We start from the raw sequence: 15,935 nt of genomic DNA, 5'->3' as shown, positions 1-15,935 counted from the left end.
CATGTTTATTTTACATGCTGTTTTTGCCATGTCTAAGCATTCTCTGGAGTAGAATGAGGGAATGTGCGTCAGAAAGATGCCATAATGCTGGAAGTCTGGAAGAATGTCTCCTCTCTGGCTGTTTCTACACAGGCGGTTTTGGGAGGATCCACTTAAAGTTGTGATTTGATTTAAAAATTATGTTTTCAGATAAAAATTATATTTAGTTTAGAAGTTTAGAAGTTATCTATGCCTAAAATCATATTCAGGTATATTGGGCATGTGCATGTTGGTGTAAACAGGAAGTGAATTCTCTCCTCTATCATTGTTTTTAGAGAGTTTACTGGTGAGAAAAAGAAAATGTGTTTTTTTTTTTTAAATGTCAGACTGATGATGAATGATGAATAAATGTAACTGTGTTCAGCTCAGGACTAACATAATTCCTTAGATTTGCATGGACCACATTTTCAAACTGATACCATGCAAAATGTCAGCAGCACACTGCATGAAACATGCATGATTAGAAAGGACATGTTACATGAATTTATTATTGAAATCCATTTGATCTTTGTCAGGTTGGACATGTTCTTTTTTTAATAACTTTGCCTGAAGGGTTCTTAAATAAGTGACTGATGTAAACCTTTACAGCTCGCTTAACACATTTAACTGTAATCTGGGCTTTTACTGTCCATCAGCATGTTATATGATTAACTTATTTCTGTAGTGAGCTTCTTTTGGAGGACAGTTTCTGGTTCACTGCTCTCAGCATCGCAGCGGCATTTACTCGAAGAAATTAGCGTTGCACCCTCGCACTGAGAATTAATTAAATTAATTTAAATGTTTTGCCTACTCTGACAAGGGTCATGGTCAGTTACAAACTTGGGTTTAGGAATGATCAGTCAGTGATAAATATGGCTCATCTCTTATCTACTATCTAAGGACAATATCTGTAAAGGTAGCAGTTATTATTAACTATAATCCATGAATAAGTGGAAAATGTTTCAAATCACATAACTGAATGAACCATTTTATCTGCCACAACAGTCTAACCAGTAACTGCTTTTAATGTTATAGCTGATTAATGTGAATTCTGTTTTTTCAGTGATGAGGTTTCTGTTTGAGGCCCTGAGAGGAAAAGGCCTCAGTGGAGGAGAAGTCAAAGCTTTATTCTCAAAGCATGTTTGAAGGCATATGTTTGAAGTCAGACATGCAGACATTTTCTCAAAAATGTCCAATCTCAAGAAAAATGCTACTGTATAAAATATAAAGTATTCATCCATAGTTTATGCTCATCAATATTAAAAAAGCTTTATTATTAGGTTTATGAGGACTAATTGAAAAGGAGACATTAACAAATGTCCATTATTCCTAAATGAAACATTTACTTCAATCACAAATGTCAGTATTTGTTCTTATGCTCAGTACATAACTAAATGGCTGTGTATTCAACACGCTTTAGAAGAAGGCTAGCGTATATTCTGCAACAAAAGCCCAAAGTAATTAAGTGTTTATCCATTTACAATGATGAGTAACTTGCTCTTTGTATTCTGTAACAAGATCTGTCTGATGTGACCACTCTATAGTTAAATGTTTACACATCTGAAGGAATTAAACAATATTCACAAGCTCATAAGTTTGACTTTATTACATCTGTGATGATGATTATGTTGAATTCACATGCATATGTAGCCGGTAAAGACAGGCTGACTGCAAAACATGTGAATAAAAAGGGGATTTAGAATTAGAATTAGATTTTTTGTTTTTTATTTTTTTCAGGGCACTATTGTTTTTCACTGCTTTAATTTTGTCTGCATACATACAATTATTTCATTACAAATTACAAAGTCAAAAACTATAAGAATAAGTAAGAATAAAACAAAGAATAAAATTAAAAAGTTACAAGAATACGAATAAAATAAGAATAAATTTACACAGTTAAAAATTTCCAGAATATACCTTTAGAGCTTGTACCTCCCCCTCCCCCCATATAACAATATATACAGATGAAATATAAGCTTATTTATCAAACAGAAGAGTTGTACAAGGCAGCCCAGAGCAAAGCGCTGCTGCTGGTCTGATAGGTTTTCTGAGATAACTACTTTTTTTCATAAAGTAAAGCTAGAAACCCGTAAAACACAACCTACATCAAGAATCATTTGTATGAATTGCTGCAAATCACATCAACTTAAATTACACTTTTCCAGGGGTATTCATTGACCATCATGTGCAAAAGATAGATACAGGGTTAGGGTTACAGATACTGAACCAGTAACAACATTTTGCCTCAAGCCCTCTTACAGAAATGAAGTACCCTTGAACTCCTCCATTAAACCATTTTTGTCAGTGTGTTTTAATCAGCACAATTAGAAATGCACAAGTGCTTCATGTGTTCGCACAAGGTGATTACCAAATTACAAGTAATCAGTTTCTTCAGCAGCACAAGTAAACAGTTCATTAAGCTTCATTTTGTCAATATGTGTGTGTTGTCTACATGGTTTAACATTAGACATTAAACATATTATTATTTTGTTGGCTGGGAATCTTAACCTGTGACTTAATTTTCAAATAACAACGATCAGTTGTTTATTCAAATGTTTATTTGAAGGTAAACTCAGTCTCTACACTCAGTGTAAAGTCAAAATAAATGAACTATCCTTATTGTTTAACTGTTGTCACTGCACCAAGCAGCAACAACAATGGGAGAGTGTTGTCACACCATATATGACCACTAGGGGCTAAAATAACCTCAGGATTTACCTTCAGTTTCTTGTAGTGAACACACAGCACTGAACAAACATCTAGTTGGGACACGTTGCAACTAACATCCACTTCTATTTGCATCTTTTTTGTTTGTTTGTTTTTGTTGTAGTTCTGTAGTGATTTTTAACAGAACTGGTAGTAATTTGGCCTTGCTTATGAGACTTAGCATGCTGGGAACTGCTAGCCCCAGTGTTGGATCTAGAACATTTTACACGGGGTGGCAAAGGAGTGGCAAGAGGTCTAGGCAGGATGGCACTGGATGTCCTCAGTGCAGTGTGGGAAAAATATCCCATATGTAAATGGAGCCAACAAAAAATCCACAAAATTTCTTCAAACAATTTATTGTATCATTATCCTTTCAAAGAAAAGAAAGACAATATTAAATGAGAGAGAGGTTGCTCAAAATAAGTACAGGAAAAAAAAACAATTTAAATTACAGTACAGGACTGATATCAGTCATCTCTTTTAAAATCTCAGGGTCAGAATCCTTATTACACAATACCATGTGACGCCAAGTAGAAATGATTTATCACATGCACACAAGTCACAAAAGCATATACTTATTTTGAGGAACCTGTTTCCCCCTTGCCTCCCCCTCTAGATCCGCCCCTGGCTAGCACTGCCAAGATCTGGTTTTAAAACCACAACTTGTTTTATCTAATGCAAGCAAAATGCCAAAAGATAACAGATGGTTTAAAAATTCTCAGAATGAACTGTAAACCATAGCATTTGTTGCATGTTTTTTTTGTGTATTTTTGTGTTGGGGAGCTGACACACAAGAACTTACAGTACCTGTGTGTCTGACCGTCAATAAAATTAATTTATATCACCATTTGGTCTGTCACAAGGCTTTTACTGAAGCTAAAAATCATAAACAAGTTTACAATTTAATCAATATCATAAAATATATGGTGAAGCAATGAGTGTTCCTTTTCTCCCGAGACGTAGGAGCCAAACACATTTGAATATAATTTATGTGTTGAGAGGCGCCACTACAGCACATGAACTGTTATGTGTCCCCCAGTTGATTGGAAATGCTGCAAATGTGCAATTTTTCGGCCACACTTATAATGAGATGCCCTGTGCAGCAACTGATAATTTGTTCCAAAAAAAAGAGAGCTAATGGCTGTGGTGATGAAGGAAAATCCGATCAAGAACAATGATGTGATTTTCTTTTGCCGGAGTATATCATTTAAAATTTTATGAACAAACGTGAACCAAAAACACACTCAAGTGTACAGGGTACAGAGGTTTGCTCTAAGTGTTTTAGTTTATTCAGATATTAACTTTGACTGATGCTGCACTGGGGTGCATGGCTGATGTGGCCATTTACACATTGTGTACAAAGTGATAGCACATATTAGCATCTGACATATTCGGAAATGTTATTAAAATTTTAGCATTTCAAGTGTCGAGTATGCCAGAGACAGAGAGTGTAATTTGGCCCACAATCAAATTTCACATGGGAAATACTGTCTGGTCATGAATGTGACTGTTTTAACCAAAGCTTTTTCCTTTTTAATTTTTTACCCCAAACCAAAAAACTACGATGGAGTATTAGGGCCACATTAAGGGAAAAAAAATTCACAGACATCGAGAATGAAGTCTTAATATTCTACCTGTTGTTTTAGAAGAGGAGACTTAAAATGAGGGCCGTGGAGCATTATGTGGAATTATACTTTAGAATAGGTTTCAAAAACAAGGAGACACTTAATCTTTTGGCACATCAGCATCACATTGTCATAAGTATCAGGACTTTCAAAAGAATATGTAAGAAAATGCATCTTTTCTGCAGAAAGAACCAGACGGACTTGGAGGAAATAGCTGCTTTTGTGGCGGGGAAATAGCTGAAACTGGTCGACTGCAGGGTTATCAGTGGATGCATCAGTGGGCCATTCAAAGGGGTTTTGTGGTTTCTCAAGAAACAACCCGACTGATTAAGATTTTGGATCCAGAAGGAGTTGAGGTCCCACGATCACGGCGTCTCTGACGCCGGCAGTACAGTACAACTTTATTCTCTGAATTTACGGCTTTAATCTAGTAAATTAAGACTTTATTCTCAAAGTCTGTGATTTTTTTTCTCTCTCAATGTGGCCCTAATACTCCTATTATTACCCTATTATTCATGTGCATCCTTGTAAACGTACTGTACTGAAAATAGTATCCTCAAAAAAACATCATGGGTTAAAAACCCAACGTTGAAAATTAACATCTAGAGTGTACTCTAGTATTTACATTTTATGCCACATTCCATATACTGAATCTACTACATATATTGTTCCTAATGTTATTACTGAGCTCTGTTGATATCATTGAACACACAATGATACATTGGTATCATTTTATCCAAAAGTTATGACATGTCTGCTGCCAAGTAGTGACTGGTAATAAAGACCGAATATCATTATATACTTTTAAAAATTCCTTACATTAGATGTGAGCAATTGCACTAGGTTTTAATATTGAACAAACGCCTGTCTTTTCTCCTTGACTTTTTAATTCAAATTACAGCATCAGCACAAACAAGTTATTTTTGTTTCTTATTAAAACAACTTAAAGTACAGTACATACGTACTGTCAAACTGAGAAAATAACTAATACAGTGAGAGTAAGTCTAAATATGTCTCAGTTGAGACACTGATGGTCACAATGCAGCTTACATTTCGTGTTATTTTCTGCCAATGCTCTGTTTTTGGAGGATACAGTGAAAAAACCATGGTAGAGGCAGCAGAGGGAGCTTGTTAGAAGAACATCAGTTGTGGCTTTCATGAAAGAATGAGTATGCAGACAACTGAAAACACGCTGTGCAAAGATCAACAGGCATTGTGCATTGCCTGCTGCACCAAATAGACTTGCCTCTGTCGGAATGGTGTAGTGGGAGTGAAAGGATGTCAAAGGACACAGCAAGAGTCCCTTTTATCAATACGTTGTTTTCTCTGAAAAATGACCATGGTCATTTGTGCAAAAAAAGACATTTTGTATAAAGCCCTATTTTAGTTTAAGGCAACAGATACAAGACAAAAATCTCATTCCATTGACCTTGTATACATTTTTTTAAATAATAATTGTTATAAAGCTTTCATTTTGGTTTGCAAAAGAATAACCCGAATTTCCATTTCATCAGCTTTTATTGATTGAGGCAAAGATATCTTAATTACGGATCACCTGACAAATACAGTATGTTCATGCCTGACATACTGATTCCAATGCTTCAAGCTTGAATAGGAAAGCATTTGAACCCAAGGACACAGATTTTACAGCTGCTCACGGGTCCCACACTGCTTTACAGCAAACCTCCAGGTGCTTCCGGATCACAGGCATTCAATCTCCTTCTATCTTACATTTACCTTCACCATCAAATTTCATCAAATGTGAAGCAGACCAGCCTGAAAGGCAAATGATTATAATCTGCTCCCTGGACTGACTTCCACTGAGCACTGTGCAAGAAATGTTGCTATAAAAAGCAGTGGCAAATGTCAAACTATTCTTTTGCATTCCACTGGAACAGATGAAGGATCCAGTCCACAATTCTTCATCTGGACGGCAATATCAAACAGGTAATCATAGCATTCGCACCTAGAAAACAAAGCCATGTTAAGTCCATGTTCTGTGATGCACATGCCGGCAATACACAGGCAATATGACTATGACTAATTATATTCTTAGCCATAGACAACATCAAAGAGGTTTACAGAACAGGAGTATAAATACATACAATACTCACATGGTTTTGGCTTTTTCCCATGACTCGCCCCAGACATAAACACCATGTCGGCGGACTAGGACTGCACATGAATCTGGGTATTCCTCCATTGCTCGAGCCATCCTGTCTTTTAAGTCCCTCTCCTCTGGAGTATTTTCAACAATAGGCACCACCAAAGTGTCATCATACCTGTATATGCAGGGACCCAAAATATAAATCGCACCCTGTCAACTATATACCCATTAAAACTAGCCATCAATGCCAAAATAGTATTAACTGTAAAATGACTTTAAATGTTCCCCACTGGAGTTAATGAAGAGTGAGGAAAATATTAAAATACGTACTAGTAGTAGTTTCATTTTGAACAGCACCCAGTTACATAGACAACATTAAAAGTGAAATGAACAAGTGTCAGCCTGTAAACAGTTACAATTAGTTACAGAGAAACTTAGGCAAGACAGGGCACATTTCTGAGATACAGAGATAGAACTCTTTTGATATCTTTGTTTATGTATTAATACCCCACAGAGTATAATGAAATTATAGTCATAGTTGGCTTGATAGTCGGTGGTCATGCTTCTCTTCTTCTCATTAGCCTTAATGGAGGCCAAAAGTCATGTGGATTTCCATTGTATACTTGATAGTGAGTGACCTGCTTAGCAGACCAGCCACACACACATTTTGAACAGTAGCTCATGGTTTACATTTCCACAATGTTTGGCCTGTTATTCTTTTATCACCGAACTTAACGTTACCATTTTGAAAGCCTAAAACCCTTCAGAGCCGAGACTTTACAAAGCTACACCTGACTGAGACATGAAAATGCTAAGAACTTCCACTGATCCTTGGTGCTTGATTACATACCGATAGTTGGTGCCTGAGGTGCCCTTACGTATCCCCTTGATCATCTCTTGGTGTGTTATCCTGAATTCTTTGCCAGGATAAAGCAGTGTTGCCATGACAGCAGCCTTGGAGTGGGTGTGTATAACTGCCTGTGCCCCTGTATTTTAGCACGAAAAAGCAGATTTTGATTTTTTAATGTTATCCCCTGGGATGATGAATTGTTACAAACCAAGGGAAAGAATCATGACCTTGAATTACAATGGCTCATAAAATGAATGCAATCCTGTATGTTTGTTTAATATGAGAAAAAGTGCAATCTAAGTAAAAGCAGTATTTTAATCACTACTAGAGATTCCAAATGGAAGAGCTTTATTTTGTGGAAAATAACTTTTAGAGAGTAAATTAACCCAAAGACTAAAATCACCGCTTTGGGGTTGTATGCCTCCCCCAATCAGTCAACTTGCAGGAAATAAAGTCACAATTTATGATGCTTAATATCGGACAGATAAATGTTTGATTTCCTCTTCTTCAGAACATTGAGAGAAGGAAAAGACAAAAGCTCAATTCCATTGAGCGTCTCAAACATTAGTCTAAATAACAAGACTTTTTTTGCCTCAACATATATTGTATTGGTATAAAAGCCCATGTGACAGACTATACTTAGACACATAATTGTAGCACTGGGATAACTGATCTGTGACTCACCTCTCATAGTGTAAGCGTTCATAAAAAGTGGTGTACACTGGCTCTTTTTCAACTTCTTCCAGGAAGGTGGACAGCTGATGTCCCTCTCTTCCATGTCACACACAAACATGTCCTCTGGCTGAATAACACACATATTAAAAGAGGCATGGACTAAAACTTGACACTCTAATCCATACTACTACTTTATTTAAAACACTCACCTGAATTCTTTCTTTCTGGACTCCTGATGGAGCAATGTAGATCTGATCTCTATGAGATATAAAAATTAAATATTAATATAAAAACTGGACAATATAAGTGAGTCAATATAAGGAGTCAATCACAATGGAACACCATGGCCTTCCACAGCAAACACATGACTAGAAGGTTCTGAGGTTTGCCTCAAAGAAGATGTGGCTTGTAGGTGTTTACTGGGATGAAACAATATATATTTCCAGTCATCCCTAAAAGCTCCAGTCCTCAAAAGGGTTATTCTAGGCAATTCTTCATATTTCTATATCTGTTTTCCACACATGGTGTAGTTGGTGCTATAGTTTCGTTCATATGACCTCATTTTGTATGTAAAGCTCAGTTTTATTTGTCTTTGCTTGAAACACACATTTAGCTAGTAACATGTACTTTATGTAATACAAATTATGTAATAATAATTTGCGATTGCCTTGTGTTGGAAAGATAGAAATTTGCTGGCTGTGTGTAATGGGGGGGAGGAAATTATTCAGACTTGCAGTATCATAATTTGAGCAGATTAATGTTTCCGCATATAATGTAGATAATAAGTCCACTGTGCTCTTCTTTATCGAACAACAAACTATAACTATACAAAAGAATAGCCCATTGATTTTGAGAGCAGGATGTGGTGAGGCTGCCGCAGGCGGTGAGTCATTCTGACTCAAACCAAAGCAAGTGTGGACAAAAAGCTTCCAAACTTAAAATGCAGGCCTGCACTCAGTGAGAATAAATACACTATAAGCTTATTTGAATTTTGTTTTGTTGTGTAAAATGTCTGGCACACAGTTAGTTCTTTGTATCACACATTCCGTCTCCTACCAAGATGAAGAAAATTTGTTTTCACAGTTGACCATATAGATGATGCTCAAATCATCATCACTATATGGTCAATTTTATTGTTCTGTATTTTATTTCTAATTCATTATAACAGTGACAATACAAATAAAATGGAAAGAGAGAGGATATGACATTAATCAAAAGGCTCAAACCCAGACAGCTGCAGTCAGGACTCAGACTTGCTATACAAACTCTTTCAGGTAAATTACTGGGCCACATGGACAAAAAAAAACTATTGCCATTACATTGACAAAGACAAAGACATTTTTGAGGAATCGAACTCTCCAGAACTCTCCAAGTACTGGAGTTGAGTAGTGAACTGACTTATCGGTCTGAATATAAACTTATAATAACATAAGATCTTTCCCTATAATTATTTTAAAGTTGTAATGTTTCCTCTCTGAATGAAACACAGCATATGCAGATCTATAAATCTTGGTCTGGTTTTATTTGAGGTTTCATCAGGTTCCTCTGTTGGCTTAAATAAATAGCTGTCATTCCCCATTTTAAGCATGGTTTTGCTAATGGGTGGAGCTTTCTTTGTGGCTGCCATCCAAAATAACACAGTTCAAAGATGTTTCTAATAACCTGTCAAAGTCTTCAGTTTGAATTTTGGCTTCTTTTTTTTTTAAAGGGAAAAACCATAGCCTTTTATCTTCCCTTGAGTTTACACACACTGTCAAAACCAATATAACTGACATCAGCTTCACTGCACTATTAACACCAAACAAATAAAAAAATATCCACATCAGCAAAGAACAGCATTTTAACATGACTGTCAACAAAATGCAAATACTAAATTAAGCTGTGTCTCACTGGCACCATCATAACAGTGTTAATTAGTAATTAAGTTGGAATGAAGCAGCCTTGAAGTAGCAGCTGACAGTCATAAGTTTTTGGTCGTTTACATTATGTTGCATGTATAGAGAAGGGAAATCTCAAGTAAACTCTACACACAAACCCTCGTTTCAAACTGATCCCTCCACCCGTCCCTGTCACCCATCCCAGCTGGTAGAAGAGTCGACATAACTCAGGAATGAGTACTCGTGGATGCTCCCGTTCCTGTAACAGTCACATTGTAACAGTATTGTTAAAATGAAATACTTTACAATACTTTACTTCAATCATCAACAATTAGTAAGATTGGCCGGCTCAAAGCACAGGTGCACCCAAATTAATTCAAATTCAAATTCAAATTCAAATGAATCACTCCACATTTGGTAGGTCTGGAACATACATGTCCACAATGTGTCCTGGACAATAAGATTACCTACTGAGCTGACATTTTTGGATTTTTACATAGTGTTATGGCACTTTTACACATAGGTGTGCCAAGACTACACTTACATAGACCCGGCACACCTAGCCTCGGCACAGCAGGGCACAGCCTCTGCGCGGTTTGGTATGGTTTTCCATTACTATAGTACCTCCTCAACATGGGGCTCAACGAGTCACCATAGCATGGCTGCATGAAACTGCCATTACTGTGTTTTACATGCTAAACACAAAAACTAGTGCCTAGTGACTTGCATGACTGGATCACAGACTCCGTCTGACACAGTCACTGAATTGAAATATGGTGGCAGACTTCTCTTTACAGTGTTGAGATTTTAGACATTTTCTTGCTAAATGTTGGAGATTAATGCATGTTTTCAGGATTTTTAATTCTTTTTAACTGATCTACAGTTGGCATTGTTTGGTTTGATTCTTGTGTCTGCTTTCTTGCTCATGACTCTTCCAGTGACGACACTGACCAATTAGTGAATGGCAGTCCGATGACGTCACATACAGTATCAGCTCAGCTCATTTGGAACCTCGAAAGAGCAGATACTAAAAAAAAGTACCAGGTACCAGGTACTATCACACATGGAAAAGCAAAAAAAAAACATGCAGAGTCGTGCCGTGCAGGGACTACGTAATGGAAGACAGCCACTGTTATGCTTTTTTCAATTAGCTTGACACTTCCTAGCACAGCTCACTGTTTTTCTCTCTCTCTCTCTCTCACACATACTCGCATTCACAACCGACCAATCTGTCATATCACATTGGCAAAAAAAAAAAAAGCATCCAAAGTGCGTTTTGATTTGTACAGAGAAAGGAAATTGGACTCTATCTCAAGTAGACAGTGAAGATGCATAAGAAGAATAATTATTAATTAGGACTGGGATGATATGCTTTGATCATGTTTTGACTGTATTATAATCCATGGTTGCTGATTTGAAGTGTATTGTCATTCTGATTTCTAGTGATTCCAACTAAAACTACAATTCCAAGTATTGTAGTTCAAAAGCATCAATAATTGCCTTCCTCCTTGGACAAAAACTGAATAACACATTTTTTAAGACAATAACCCATAAGTCATAGTTTCAAAATGAATGCACATTGCTTGTCATTTAGTCAGTCTGAAATGTAGCCAAATTGAATGGGACAGTGGTACATAACTTGTAAAAATATATTTTTCTAAGTCTAAGTCTAGTCTTTATAAGCCTACTCAGTATTTATTGAGCTAGTGTTGCAGGGACATGCAAGACAATGCTGGGCTGAAAATAAATAGAGCCACACAACTCAGATTAACATGCTACAAATGTAACTGAAAAAAGTTAGGATACTTTTAGAGATCAAATTGCAGCTGTTTTCATTCATCAAACTAAGAAAAATGTCAGTTTTGAAGGTTAAAATAAATGTCCATTTTCACACCCTAATATTAATTCCAGGTGTGAACAGGCCCATATCATCACTTCATACAAATACAGTATTAATTTGTCATATTATGCTTACCTGCTTCATTTCACTTGTGACCTGATGACCTGCATCTAGGGAGCCATTACTGGTGCCACACAATGATGACATCTCCTGTGAGAGGAAAAGAAAATGTTGATGACGTTCAAACGCAATTCAATGTGCCAAGAGATGTCTTGGGAATGGTTGCAGTAACATTGATTTCAGTGTCATATGAGACAGGCTTAGCGCTCTTAAATAACAAGGAAACTGCTTTTCTGACAGTCTTACTTCCTTGTTTTGACGTATTCTTCTTTGGAATAAGATACTGTTAAAATAACAGGGGAGGATTCATGAGAACTGATCTTCAGATCTGTTCTTCTCCTCCCACACATCAGTTGGCAAGATGTTATGTTTCATATGATTGGCAGATGAGAACACAATGGAAAAAACATTTTCAAAAGGGTAAAAGTCTTGAGAATACCATAATGGTCATACTTCCTTGGAACAGGAAGTTTTTCCATATTTTACTTTTACTTCCTGGTATTTCCATTTCACAAAGAAATAAAATATTCTGCATGCAACAGTGCACACAGATGTGTAATTGCCATTGTGCAATTCTTTGAATCCATGATAAACACTGCCTAAACCCCCTGCACAGTTGCATTTTTTTTTTTATTGCAGATATTGTACTGATGATGGGTCTGACCACTGTGTGAAGTCAACATATTCCAACAGTTCCCAAAAGGATTAAGGTCTGGACTTTCTGGTTAATTGTGACATGAAACACAATGGTGTAGTGGCTAGCACTGTTGCCTCACAGCAAGAAGGTCATCCGTTCTAATCCCAGTTTGACCAAGGGAATTTTTATGGTCTCTCCTTGCGAGCACAGGTTTTCTCTGGGTACTCTCTCACTGTCCAAAAGCATGCAGACATTGACACTAAAATGTCCATTGACCATAGGTGTGAATGTGGGAATGAATGGTTGCTCAACTCTGTGTATTTGCCCTGCAGACTGGCAACCTGTCTAATGACGTATTTCCACCGGTTCTACTTGTCTCGGCACAACATGGCATGGCTTAGCTTGCATCTCCACTCCAAAAAAAGTACCTAATCAATGTGGGCGGAGTCATCACTGCACGGCTGCATGAAACTGCGGTGACTTTTACACGTGACACACACACACACACACGACTGACTGAAAATATGTGTTCAGTACTTCCACCATGACCGGAGCACAGACTCCGTCTAACACAGTCACTGTTATGAAACACAGCGGCAGGGTCTGTGAAGCAGCTTGCAGGTCGTGATCAGCAGTGCTGTCCCTAAATACACCAGACTCCTGGTAGTTGTTGGAGATTAACCCACACTAATCTATTTAACACTCACACTCACAAATGTGCCCACAAAAATAGACAGAAAATAAGTGGTTCTTAACCCGTTCCTCTAGCGTCGTGCACCTTGATAACTGTGACTTCCTTTTAAACATTTCATGTTGACCTTCTCAGACCAAAACAAATTCTCTTTATCTGTCACTCTCTGTATTGATTCCCTGACCACCTCCATTTCTTGTGCTCCCGTTGTTCTTTGAGTAAATATGTAGGGTATGCTTATATACTATACCAAATACAAATAATACTGAACACAGAACAACTGTGTTACTAGCAGTGCAGTACAATTAAAAAGACAGATCGAGATACTACATAAATGTGCACAAACTGTTTGGGAACACAAGTCAAAGTCAAACACATAAAACTAGCCCCAAAATGAATGCGAAATGCGAGTAGTCGGACTTTTGTTTGTTTACTTAAACTGTGTAGGCGTTACCTTAGACACATGGAATAATATCTATGCAGCTAGCTAATGCTAACGTCTCAGCTCTGACAGCAGCTACAGCAACTTTACAAATACAGAAACTCAGAAACGTTCAGCTCAGAAACTAACTGTTTCGTAACAGCGGTCATCAATATGTATAATACAACGACTTACTTACCTATTTTCCGCTGTAAATCAGTCTATGGCTGCAACACGATGTGACAACAGGGACAGCTAACGCTGACGCTACGTCATTAAAGTGGGACGTGACGTCAGGCTGTGAGGCTGCGATCGAATAGTCCGTGTCGTCTACTTCTCAAAGAACGATGAAAACTGATGACGCATTTGCGTCATGAGCTCCTTCTGTGTTGTATCATGCGGCGAAAGTATCGCTTGATTACCAAGGTCGGAATTTAAAAAAAAGGGAACAATAGTCATAAAAATTAAAGAAACTGGTCATCATATACAGAAGAGTTGCACTTTTGACTTTTGTCACTCACTGTCCCGTCCACTCATACTAACCCTAAGGGTTATTTGTAATCGAAAACCTTTTTTTTTTTTTTTCTTCTTGAACACAAGAACACAACAATGAATTTAAACACATGTATGATAGTTTTTTTCTTCAGTTCAATCATTTTGACATTTGATGTTTTATTTTTTTTGTTTTCAGATATTATTTGATCAGATTCTCACCTAATTTCTGTAAAATAAATACATATTTACTGGTATTTTTTCTCCCTACATTTACCTACATTTTATGTATTCTGTATCCATTGTCAACATTTGATCATACCCTTTTTCTGTTCTACATGATGTAATCATCAACATTTCACTTGGAATAAATGAGATGAAACTATGACTGGTTGTTGTAGAGACAAGTGCTGAAATATAATAAGCACCTTGTATTGTTATGACACTCAATTCACTTGGTTGTGGTATAGGCAGTACACATGTGCAATGCTTGAATATTAATTCACATGATTTCTTACTCACGAGATACTAGTGATCTAAAAATGTTATAAAATACAGAGCTTCTTATTTGCCAATTTTCCCCCTAAATCCACTCTGATGTTGAGCCCTTACAGAAAACCAATATACTGTATATACATGCTATGTACCTTAGTATCATTGTATGCAAATGATATGCAGTTTTATTTAAAGCAAGTCATAAACACATACACTGTCTGTTTCATTGCATCAAGTCAGAACATGTTTGCGTTGGCTTGATGGATGCCTACCTGGAACTGTTGACAATTGCTCCATGCAGCCACTCCCCCTCACACCTTGGCTTTGTTCCTTTTGAGCGGTACTGGTATATACATGTAAGAAATCTCAAAGAACATCGTGGATCATCTGTTTTGGCCAATCTTTACTATTGCAAAAGGCAACACAATTGTTACAATTAACTCCAAGATTGTTATTTGTTATTTGCATTCAGATAAAAAAAATATATATATCAAATGCCATCTTTTCCAAAGCTCCATTAGTATTTTTAACCAAACCAATGTTGTGATTATAATGAATGGCAGAGACAATCAGTATTCAGCATTGTATCCTATAAATGACCTAATCAATTATTAATTACTGAAATGCTATAGAATTGCTATGATCCCAAGAAGATGATTATGTGTACTAATCCAGTGAGACTTTTAAAAATGTGTTAAAATGAATCAACACAAAGAGTTTGCAATGAAATATAAAATATGAAATATGATATGGAAAACAGAACAAATATAATAGAGACAATACAAAAGCTTCTCCAAAGATGAACATGATATCTGCGACTGATAATACTGGAGCCTGATTGCTGCAGTTTTTTTATTAATCAAACAGAACAAGAAATGGTGAATGAAATGTGGTTTTCAGAATTACAGTCAATCCTGTTGATATAAGATTATGGATGTTTGTGTTTTATATTTTAACTGAACAGAAATTATGACCAAGTACACTCTTAGCAAATCAGCTGGATTTAAAACAAGATCATTGTCAAACGAATTGAGATGAAACCACAAGTAGAAATTTATTTAGTAATGTATTGGTGTTTTCTGTTTTCTTTACTAACATACACTCTTTGTGTTGATCTGACATGTTCCAGTTGGTTTGTTGTGGATTGGACCGGACTTAACATGTTACATTAGCATTATTAGAACCATCCTTAATTTGATTCTGCCTTAACCCTGTGAGGCATATTTATCTCACAAATGAAAAGGAGTGGCCTTTGAAAGTCTTAGCCTGCCATGTTTTGCCATGTCAAGTTTTGTCAGGTGTAAATAAATCCAGCCAAGCCAGATTTGGGAAGGAGGCGTCAGCATGTTGGGCTTCTTCTCAATTTTTTTTAACTGTTAGC

General features: G+C 36.7%; 1 protein-coding gene across 1 annotated transcript; it reads right to left on the bottom strand.

Annotated features, from left to right (window-relative positions):
• Window positions 1-5,848: 5,848 nt before the first annotated feature.
• apip (APAF1 interacting protein) lies at window positions 5,849-13,898 on the bottom strand. The gene is made up of 8 exons (XM_058630124.1): window positions 13,767-13,898; window positions 11,834-11,908; window positions 10,017-10,117; window positions 8,191-8,239; window positions 7,991-8,108; window positions 7,307-7,442; window positions 6,464-6,631; window positions 5,849-6,315 (listed from the first exon to the last, which is right to left on the bottom strand). The coding sequence occupies exons 2-8, from the start codon at window positions 11,903-11,905 to the stop codon at window positions 6,216-6,218; spliced, it is 744 nt and encodes a 247-aa protein (XP_058486107.1). The 5' UTR covers window positions 11,906-11,908; window positions 13,767-13,898; the 3' UTR covers window positions 5,849-6,215.
• Between the last annotated feature and the right edge of the window lie 2,037 nt (window positions 13,899-15,935).

This window comes from Solea solea, chromosome 5 (assembly GCF_958295425.1).
Source record: "Solea solea chromosome 5, fSolSol10.1, whole genome shotgun sequence".
NCBI classification, from domain to species: domain Eukaryota; kingdom Metazoa; phylum Chordata; class Actinopteri; order Pleuronectiformes; family Soleidae; genus Solea; species Solea solea.
Note: the sequence above shows the minus strand (reverse complement) of the source record. Positions and strands in the feature narration are given on the sequence as shown.

What these genes read in the sequence shown, in the direction of transcription:
- apip (XM_058630124.1), bottom strand. Translation starts at nt 11,905, where the DNA reads ATGTCATCATTGTGTGGCACCAGTAATGGCTCCCTAGATGCAGGTCAT. An exon ending in TCCAGAAAGAAAGAATTCAG is followed by an intron (nt 8,109 to 8,190) that starts GTGAGTGTTTTA and finishes TGTGTTATTCAG; the next exon opens with CCAGAGGACATGTTTGTGTG. An exon ending in TGGGAAAAAGCCAAAACCAT is followed by an intron (nt 6,316 to 6,463) that starts GTGAGTATTGTA and finishes TTTGTTTTCTAG; the next exon opens with GTGCGAATGCTATGATTACC.